The sequence below is a fragment of the Buceros rhinoceros genome, unplaced genomic scaffold (assembly GCF_000710305.1).
Source record: "Buceros rhinoceros silvestris isolate BGI_N320 unplaced genomic scaffold, ASM71030v1 scaffold39103, whole genome shotgun sequence".
Classification (NCBI taxonomy): Eukaryota; Metazoa; Chordata; class Aves; order Bucerotiformes; family Bucerotidae; genus Buceros; species Buceros rhinoceros.
The window spans coordinates 1-10,157 of NW_010402559.1; the positions used below are offsets into that span (position 1 = coordinate 1).

The 10,157-nt window shown below is 55.1% G+C and overlaps 1 protein-coding gene across 1 annotated transcript in view; it reads left to right on the forward strand.

The window, feature by feature from the left end:
• Positions 1–1,679: 1,679 nt before the first annotated feature.
• The window catches only part of SORD (sorbitol dehydrogenase), a gene marked incomplete at its 5' end in the record, with an annotated part of 12,527 nt that continues 4,049 nt past the window's right edge, over positions 1,680–10,157 (forward strand). The window contains 6 exons of the mRNA XM_010132672.1: positions 1,680–1,713; positions 2,377–2,541; positions 4,119–4,157; positions 4,276–4,396; positions 6,459–6,577; positions 6,956–7,021. Of these exons, the coding sequence (XP_010130974.1) occupies positions 1,680–1,713; positions 2,377–2,541; positions 4,119–4,157; positions 4,276–4,396; positions 6,459–6,577; positions 6,956–7,021 (544 nt within the window). The remainder of the gene's footprint in view (positions 1,714–2,376; positions 2,542–4,118; positions 4,158–4,275; positions 4,397–6,458; positions 6,578–6,955; positions 7,022–10,157) is intronic.

The following is a 10,157-nucleotide window of genomic DNA, read 5'->3' on the forward strand; positions in this document are numbered from 1 at the left end:
GGTGCTGGTCCCTGAACCGGCTCGCACCCGCACGCGTGAGCTTTTCTTGGAATGGTCGTACTGCCGGAGACATCGGAACAGGCCACAGGTGCGGCCCCTCGCTCGCAGTGTGACCCTCCTGGGCTCCTCTAAAGTTTCTCTGAGTGACACTCACTGTGTGGCCCACTGGTGATGTCCGGGGTCCAGGCAGCTCTGACGGTGTCATCGGCGCTATTGCTCCCTGAAGCTAGGTGAGATCGCCTCACCGTAATTCCCACTCCCACCTTGGTTCCTGTGGATGTGTTGCCCACGGGCAGAGTCACCGTGTCGTCAGTAGCTGCCCTGCATTATGGCTTCATTTTTGTTGACTCTCCTCTTGGCCTTAGGTGGTTGCCACAGGCTCCCATTTGCTGCCCAGTGCTTACTGGGGTTTATGCCTGTGCCATGTCTCCTTTCACAGAAATATTTGCTGCGTTTCGGGGTTACATCTCAATCAGCTTCTTTTAAAAATGGAGCTCTGGGCCGTGTCCTTAGTGGGACAAAACACCCCGCATAGAAAAAATGCCGATGCGGTTCCAGCGTTTTGATCGGAGAAGTACAAAGTACGAGCTGTGGAATGTGCTGGCATTGGGAATGTATTCAACCAGTTACAGGCAAACCCAAGGCAGGACGGGGCACCCCGCTTCCCCGGCAGGAGGGCAGCAGAAATCTCCTGAGCGCTGTTATGCAGCAGCTCCCAGCTGCTGGAGCTCACACGTGGAGGGTGGCTGCAGAGCCATTGCTCACCTCTCCCACCCAGAGATCAGCTAGCTGAGAATCAACTGACCCTGGGCTCACTCGTGTGCACACCACGTTTTGGGGGAGGAACTGTGCGAATACATGGTCTGCTCAGAGTTCCTGTGCACAGTTTGGGGCTGTGGGTGAAGGTGTCAGAGGTGCGTGAAAATTTGAGCAGCAGGTGGATTACAAAGGGTTCGTTGGCAGCGCTGACTGCATTGGTGGGGCTGTTCGCAGGGACACGATCCTCGAGGTGGGTGCAAGGTGGGTGTCTACTGTCTCGCTCTTGTTGTAAAACCCAACCAGACTATTCCTTTGCCTTTTGAGGCAGCTGAGGGAGCTCGGTGAAGGCCAAGGGCCTGCAGACCTCGGGGTGGAGGGACGGCTTGGGGCCGAGTGATAATCATAATTCTGGTTTATCATTTGTTGTGCCAGTGACGAGCCATCAGGAATTTACAATGGTTTGGTGCGCCAAGTTACTGTCACGGAGTGAAAATATTTCCCATTATTTAGTAATACCCTAAGCTCTGCCATACTAGAAACGGGTAGTTCAGAATCTTCCTAGGAGGTTCCATTGTCAGCCAGTTTCAGCTGGAACCTGAGGCTGTTCCAGGGCAGGAGGGTTTAGTGTGTGGCTCTTGTCTGGGCAGGGAAGGGGAAATTACTGCAAAATAATTTGGCGAGTGGGTTTACGAGCTGGCTGCATGCTCGCTCGTAGCGGCTGCCCGCGCTCCTGCCCTGCGTGAGCAGGATGAGCTGAGCTTCGGGAGGAAGTGTGGGCTCCTCGTGGTCTTCCTGAGCAGCCAGAGCCAAAACCCGGCTCTGCTCACGGGTGCGACCCTGGGCTGACTCCACACGGGGTGTTCTTATGCCTGTGCACAAGCAGCTGAATGCTTTTTTTTTATTTTTCTTTCTGTCCGCAGGAAAACCGTCCGGTGCCGGAGCCGGGTCCCAATGGTAGGTCTAGAGATGGTGGCGTCTGACTGCTTTCTTTTCTCATTCTCTTTGTTCCTCCTTGACATCATAAAGAGCTAAAATATTTCTGAGAAAGTGTAAAATAATCCAAAAAAGAATGTGTGGCTGAAACAGGTAGCACTTCCTTCCCACTGGAGGAGAAGAGCCCCAGGTGCACCCCTTTATCCAGCGTTTGTGCTTCCTGCTTCGTCAGTTCACGCACCTCCCGTTAAACAGCTCTTGGTGCGTGTCGCGTGGTCCCGCTGCAGGACTTGGTTCTGAGGGGTTAGGCGTGACAGAAGCTTGATTCGTAATGCTCTGGGGCTGAAGCCGTAGCTTGGGGCCCGAGGAAGATTTAAATGGACTTGCTCTTTCGTTCGCACTCCAGTAACGGTCGTGTCCCTCGCAAACTGTGTTAGCGTTCGGTGACGGAGGTCCTGCCCTGGTTTGTGAAGCCTTTCCTGATTTGTGAGGTCTTGTGTACTTCTGCATTTCAGCAGTGTCTCGTGACCATCCTGACATGGGCACGTGCGGTTCTGGAACGCTGGTTTAGGGCTAAATTCGGGTGTTTCGAAGCTGGCCTGGCCTGTGGCAGAGCACACATGCCGCTCTCCCAGTGCCCGAGAAAGTGTTTCTACAAGGCACCTTTTTCTCCTCTTCTGGCAGAGGTCCTCCTGCGGATGCATTCTGTGGGGATCTGCGGCTCTGACGTTCACTACTGGCAGCACGGACGAATTGGGGATTTCGTCGTGAAGGAACCCATGGTGTTGGGGCACGAAGCTTCTGGGACTGTCGTCAAAGTGGGAGCAGGGGTGACTCATCTGAAGCCAGGTTATTGGAATCAAAATCTATGTCTTATTTGTCTTCCCACTAATCAATTCCTGAGAATGTAGGAGTAACGGGTGAGGTGAACTTGCCTGATATTCCAGGCTGTGAGTTGTGCAGTGTGACCTCCTCCTTTGAGGAGTATCACCGTGCTGCTATTAATCACCCAGCTCGGTGTTTCTTAGCTATGAGCTATCCTGGGGTATCTTGAGCTGGGCTGACTTTGTTCTTACGCAGAGCAGGGCGTGTGCTGGTACAAGCTGGTACTGGAGACGCTCGCTGCAGCACCAGAAACCACGTCCGCTGCTCTTGCCAACAGCCTGCTGTTAATGTTTTTTCACTGTCTCTGTTCTGGAAGGAACAAATGGCCTCCTGCAGAGCAGAGAGGTCGCTGGAGCTGCGCTACCGGGTTCTGCGCTTTGCTGTGCTCATGAATGCTCCGGAAAATGGACTGAGCAGTGGGTTTTGCAAAGTTCGCTAGTGATGACAAATTACTCAGGGTGGAGAGGACACAGGAGAGCTCGCAAGAGTTCCGGAGAGGCCTGAGGTGAGCCTGGGTGATAAGGTGCAGGTGAAGTTCAGTGCAGGTAGAAGTAAAGTGATATCCATGACAGAAGAAACAAACACAGCTTCGTATCTGAAACAACGGGCTGACCATCCCTGCTGAAGGGAGAGACTTTTGCCTCTGACCCAGCGTGCGGGAACGTTGGCTCAGTAATGGTGAAAAATGCAGATCAGTGTTAGGAAAGGGGCAGAGACTCAGAGGACATCCCTGCACGTCTGGAGCTCTGCTTGCAGTCCTGGTCTCCTCCTCTCCAAAGGGGTGTAGAAGTCAAGAAGATTCAGAGGAGGACGAGCTGAGGGCGACGTGCAGAGTGGGTCTCCGTGATGAATGACTCAGTTAGGAACTTGAGCTAGGAGCTGGGGAAACAACTCAAGGACAAGTGGCAGGTCTGAAGGCTCATGGAAGGCAGGGAGAGGGCACATGAAAGTTGCCTCTTCTTTGGTTCCTCTGATAGAAGAGCAGGGGACGGTGGGAGCCAGGTGCAGCATGGCTGCAGATCTACAGCGCAGCAGACCTGCAGGTCTCTGGCAAAGGATGATGTGGATGCCAGAAGTTTACGTGGTGGAAGGTGGAGGAGAAACTATTGAGGGTTACTTGAGTGCAGACAGATCTCATGCAGCTTGGGAGGCCTCACAGCTGAGCGGAACGGGAGGCTGGGAGTACATTCAGTGTGCGCTCGTCCTGCTCCTCTCACCCCCAGACGTCCCCTGTTGGCTGTACCAGAGGCGGTGCCGTGGGCTAAGTGGCTCCATCCTCCTGCTGGACACCGTGTCTGACTGGACGGCTGTTGGGGGAAAGCTTTGCTGAGGGATTTGGCATTGCTTGGCTTCCTCTGCCAAATGAAACGGGCTGTCCTGTGACCCTTATGTCCTTGCAAGTCATGCCATGGTCACACACTTGTTTTCTTTAATCTGTCCTGCCTCGTTATTCCAGTTGGACAATTACTCCCTTATTCTGCGGTGCTCATACCTACGTGGCCACCTTGTTCCTGCCTAACAGTCTGCTTTCACCCTGGCAGGTGACCGCGTGGCCGTCGAGCCTGGCGTCCCCAGAGAGATGGATGAGTTCTGCAAAACGGGCCGCTATAACCTGTCTCCCACCATCTTCTTCTGCGCGACGCCTCCCGACGATGGCAACTTGTGCCGCTACTACAAGCACAGTGCCAGCTACTCATCCGGATGAGTTCTGCAAAACGGGCCGCTATAACCTGTCTCCCACCATCTTCTTCTGCGCGACGCCTCCCGACGATGGCAACTTGTGCCGCTACTACAAGCACAGTGCCAGCTACTGCTACAAGTCAGTCGGCGCTTGCTCCGCACAGAGACGCATGCTCCGGGCGGCGGGCGGGTCGGGGGGTGGGGCAGGGTTAGCTGAACATTTGCCTTTTGGCCCTCCCGAGCCTGGCAGCGAATGCTCTTTCCTTGAACACAACAGGTTTTATTGCTTTCTGGTCCACAAATAACAGGCGTGAGGCTTGGATGGCAGCCGCTGCGCGAGGGGTTTGTCGGGCAGGTGTTGGTTATCCCCTCCGGTGCCAGACATTGGCAAACATTCCTTGGGTGTCTCCTGGGTTGTCGCCATTGATTTACCCCTTAATTATTTTCCTTTTCCCATGCGCTCCCTGCTCTTGGTTTCGTTAACGTTCTTAATTGTGGCAGGACTGACACATTTGCGTAAGAGCAACTGCTCTGCTAAATACCCAGAGCAGCGTTACACCCATGTGAGTGCTTTTGCACGAGCAGTTAGAACCAGTCCAAGGTCGCAGCCCCCCGACACTGTGCTACTTGTGGAGCTTGTTCTTTGTGCGGAGCTGGCACTTCCACGAGCAGGAACGTCCTGGGTGTCTGCAGAGGAAGGGTTCAGGACCATCTCTGTCGGGAGGAGGCACTTGAGTGCAGGAAGCCCCTTTCCAAGCGGCTCCCAAGCAGCTGCTGTCAGGATGAGATGTGGCTCTGGATGGGACAGACTACACGCTGTCCAGAGCCGCTGTCACTGATTCCCTGTGTGGTGTTAAAAGAACATTTTCTGACAACATCCCAAGCTTTCCCTTGGGAGGAAGTGGCTGGGTTGTAGCTGTCTTCTTCCAGGGCTCTGCTTTTTTCTCCAATTTGAGTAAATATTACCTTGACTACTATTTTTGTTTGTTTTAAGCTTTGAAATACAAAGCCTGGATCTGGTGCTCCCAGTTTGACCCCACCAGTGCTGTGGCCGTCTGATGCAGAGCAGATTCCCTGGCCTGAGCTCACTCTGCCAGCACAGATTTGCTAAGAAAGGATGACAGCTGAGCTCAGCGGGCTCTTGCGTGTTTGAGCAGATATTGTCTGTCTTTCTGCTGGGGGGCATGGGATGCTCTGAGTAGGATGTGGGATCTTTGATGGACGTGGGATCACGCTATGGCACTGCCCTCCCCGTTGACAGAGCGGTGCCCAGACCCAGTAGTAGCAAACGTGATGCCAGACTCCGAGATGACTGAACTCCTGGAGCCAGCCCTTTAACACCTCCTGGAGATATGGGACGTGCAGGTGTCTTCCCACGATGGTCATTTCCATGACCTTGCCTTCCTGTTGGCCTGGCTGAGATCTGACCTTGAGCTTCCTAGAGCTGGCAGAAAGACCTTCCTCACAGGCACAGCTCCCAGCACCCGCTGTGCCAGAGCCCAGGCTGGTGGCTTTCTGGCGGGCTGCCTCGTGGGGCTGATGGATGTCTGTCAGCAGTTCAGAAGGGTCTCACCCCCTCTGCTCTTCATCACTTACTCTAGCTGCATTACTGCTGTTTCTGTCCAAAAGGTGTTTGACAGCCACTGTACCCATTTTCCCTGACTGCTGGGAGGGCACGTGCTGGGACCAGTCCACTGGCTGCATCAGAGGAGATCCAGGGCATGAGGGGGAGACCTGGGCCTGGCCACCTCGGCATTGCCCTTGGCAGCAGCGTGTTTCCTAAAAGGGTGGAGCTGACTTACTCAACCCAGGTCAGGGGACTGGGAGCTCCCCAGTGGGTCCCAGCCGTAGGACAGCTTCGGGGCGGTGCATATGCAGCTCGGGGTTTATTCCGAAGGGAATGAGTGAGTGACAAAGGAGCTTTCGGGCTGACTCACCCGGAACTGCAGAGATGGTGTGGGGAAGTTTGTGGGTCCTTGTGTTCAGTGCTTGGGCAAACCTCACTGGTAAAAGGTCTGGGTGCACTCGGTGCTGCTTCAGAGGAGGGGAAGGGGCGGTTTGACCTCTTGAGACGTGCTCCTGCTCTGTCTTTCTGGGGCCAAGGCTGAGAGTGGATTTTGTCACTGGGATTTAGCCCCATGTTCGGTCTTCGAGTGTCACTGCCTTCTTTGGTGACAGTTGCTTGTGTCTGGTTCTTGCAGGCTTCCAGATAACGTCACCTTTGAAGAAGCAGCCCTTATCGAGCCCCTTTCAGTGGGAATCCACGCCTGCAAGAGAGCGGGAGTCACTCTGGGAAGCAAGGTCTTCGTGTCCGGCTCTGGTACGGTGAACACAGTCCCTGGGTTCTCTGCCTGCCGCGGCACGGGGTGGGGATGGACAGATGGCACGCTGTGCTGCTAGGCTCTGCTGTAAGCGTGGGTCATGGCAGAGTTACGGGGATCCGAGGGGACCCTGAGGCTGGCCTTGCCTGTGCCGCGCTGCAGTGCCTTGCAGAGCCCCTCACGGCGCAGGAGCTGCTCTCCTGGCAGCTGGGATCCCACCGCCCTGGGGTTGTGGTGGGATCCCAGAGCTGCCCAGCCAGAAGCACGGTTGGAGCCTCCTTCACCCCAGGAGCACGCCGAGCTCTGGGCACGTTCAGAGCCTGCGGGCGGTGCTGTCTGGCGGTGGTACATGTTCTCTTTCTCCCCTTTGTCCCCAGGACCAATTGGCCTTGTCAATGTGCTGGTCGCTAAGATGATGGGGGCAGCGGCTGTGGTAATTACGGGTAAGTCCTTTTAACCCTTAAGAGCACGTCTTTTTCCCACAATGCAACACTTTGATCAGTTCCAAGTGATTCCTTCAAGGTGAGTGCTGGGGGGGCAGTCCAAGCACAAAGGAGAGTCTGTTCTTCAGTGGGGCAGCAGTGAGTGCCTGTCTGGAGGGCGTCCCAATAAACACCTCGTTCCCCAGGACACGACTTTGATCTCAGCACTAACTGGGATCTATAGGAAGATGCCAGTTGCCACTGTTGCTTCTCTGCTCGGTTAGCAGACCAGGGTAATGCCTTCTGCTCCCTTGCACAGGCAGGTCGTGTGGGTGGAGTAGCTACAGTCCTGGAGGGAGGGCCGGTCCTCAGATCAAGCCTAGGGACCTTTTCCAGACTTTGAGCATGTCTTTTAATGACAAAGCTTTTTCTGGGCTCCACTCACAAAGTGTCCCTTGGGGCTATTTCCCCTTGTCTGCAACAACTGACACAAGTCTCCATCATCTTGGCAGCTGCCCTTCTGGTTGCTGCAGATGGCCACTCGATTCCCCCTTCTCTTTGCTGTGCTAACCCAGCCCAGCTCCCTCCACCTCGCCCCAAAGGTTCAGGCACTAGACAACAAGCACAGGTTGCTACAGTGCTTTTGGGCGAAAGCCCCAACCTGGACCTTTCAGAAGGCTGTTACTCCACCTCCCACACTTCAGGCAGGGTGTGCTTTTGACCTCTCAATTCCTGTGTTTCCATCTCTGGGTTGAGAGGCGAAATGCAGGTCCCACCCACTTGTGGAAGCATCCTTCCAGTAGCTCATGTCAAAACTTAAGGCGGGTTATTGCCCTCTCCTCCCTAAATTCTCTTCCTGCCGAGTTCAGGGCAGTTTTTGCTCTGCTGACACCACCCCTCAGGCGTGTTCTTGGTGGATGTCATCAGTCCAGGTCTCAGATTTTGCAGTGTTGTCTTTTGAGGAGGGTGGTTGCTCTAGCAGGAAGAGCAGCTCTGCTTCTTGAATCACTCATGAGGAACCTTGCTGCTGAGCTGAGCTGGTGCAGGGGCTGGTGGGTGACCCGGTCCTTGGGAGGGGTAGGGTGAGCTGGCAGGGGTTGGTGGGGCTGAGGCATCTGGTTCAGCTTGACGCCCCATCCCCAGTCCTGCAGGTGTGATCTTCCCTATTCTTCACTTGGAGCTGCTGGTGCTTCTGCCTGTGGGCTGCTCCGGGTGACCCTTGGCAAGCAGGTCTCTGTGGCATGTGCCACAGGGCTCCAGGTGGCCATAGGAAGTTCTTGGTACCTGGTTTGTAGCTCAACTCCATGGAATTATCTTCATGCGTTGGCCTGGGTGTTGAATCTGACTTGTAGACATGTCCCACTGGGAGAAGCTGGACTGAGATGCTCAGAGACACCAGTGCAGGTGCTGTCCCTAGTCAAATATTTGTACGTGACTTGAGCTGAGGAATGGGTTTGGTTTGGCTCATTGCCACTGGGGTTTTTGCTGCCCTTCTCAAGGAACTACGTTTTGTGTCAGCTTTAGGAGCCAACAGTACCTGCGAGGTGGCTGTCTGCCCACAAAGTCCCCTTGTGCACCACTACCAGATTCTTCACGTTGATTGCCCGGAGTTTTTGTGGAGTGTTCTTCTGTGAAGAGCTTTGTCTGGGCAGCACTTAAGGCTTTAAATGTTTGGGTTTGTTTTGACAAGCTGCACAAATACTGAAATATCTAGAGGAGCTTTTTCCTGACCTCACTTCCTGCAGCTCCTGCGGTGGGTCTTTGGCACACCTGCAGTCAAGGAATTTTGGAAAGTTATGTCTCTGCCGAGGAGTCAGGACCCTTCTCTGGGGCTCCCAGAGAGCAGCTGGCACTGCTGGAGGCGCACGCTCAGCCCGACCCTTCCGAAGACTGGTGTGCGCCACAGCTTGCCTGTGTTCCTGGCAGACGTGGCCCTTCTGAGGGGGGCACCGGTGTGTTTAACGGGCTGCCGTTGGGTGCAGGAGGTGGGTTTGTTTCATGGGTCCTCACCTACTCTTCCCTGGGGCCTGTGGCTTTCTCAGCTCTGAGTGGGTGTGGTGGATATTCATGGTCAACCTTCTCCTGTCCTTCAGCCTCACTGTGGACATTGCTGTAGCTCTGAAAAGCTGCTCTTCTCCTTAGAGGCATGTGAAGGAGCAGCCTTATTCCCCTGCAGGTGCCGTGACAGTCTGGGTGCTCGTGTGGCGGTGTTGGGCTGTCTTACCTTACTCCATCCGTCACTAAAGGTACACGTAGTAACTCCTACTTAGGAGAAACTATCCCCCGTGGGCTGTCGGAGTCTGGAGGCCTGCGTGCTGGTGCTCCAGGCACCTTGGAAGTCCAGGTCAGGGAAGGAAAGTAACTAGACAGAGTTTATCTCTGTGAAAGAATATCAACGCAGAAGGTGTGACAGCTTGGAGAATATTTGCCTGCTGAGCTGTGAACCATCACGAGAAGCTGAAGTGTAGTTGGATAGCTTCCATGGGAGCAGATAGACACGAGAATGGGCTGCTCGTAGCCTGCCAGCCGGAACTTCAGCTGGCTCCAGCGCCCGGGCGGTGAGAACACATTTCTGGCTAGAGGCAAGCCGCAGCCCTTGAACTGTGCGATGGAGTGGTTTCGCCAGCGCTGTGTGGAGCAGCCGAGCCCCCTGGTCTGCTGGCCGTACGTGGAGATTCAGGAGACACCAGCCATGCCAGGCAAATTGTTCCTTAGCACTTTGGGTGCCTCGGGAATGCCTGTCACTGTGCTTTTGCTGCATGGGAGGTCTCTGCATGCAGCTTGGCTAGAGTAGGGCAGGCATGGTGGGACGGGTGGCCTGAGGCCCAGTGCTCAGAGGGACAGATGTGACTAATGCCTCCTGCAGCCACAGGAACGGGAGCCCATGTTGAGGCTTCTGGGGTGATGCTGCTCTTACTTTTCAGCCTTGGCTTTTCCTCCTTTGTCTGCATTTTGTTACCCTTTGTATTCCCTTCTTGAAGCCCTCTACGGGTCTCCTGGGTGCCCTTCTTGGCGGGTGTGCCCGCACCTGACACCCCGAGCCCTCCTGCTGCCGGTGGGGCATGTCCACCACCTGCCCTGGCAGTGAGGAGCACGATGTTCATCGTGTGATGGGCAGGGCAGGTCCTGTGGCCTGGCTTCCTCCCAGGGCTGGGGC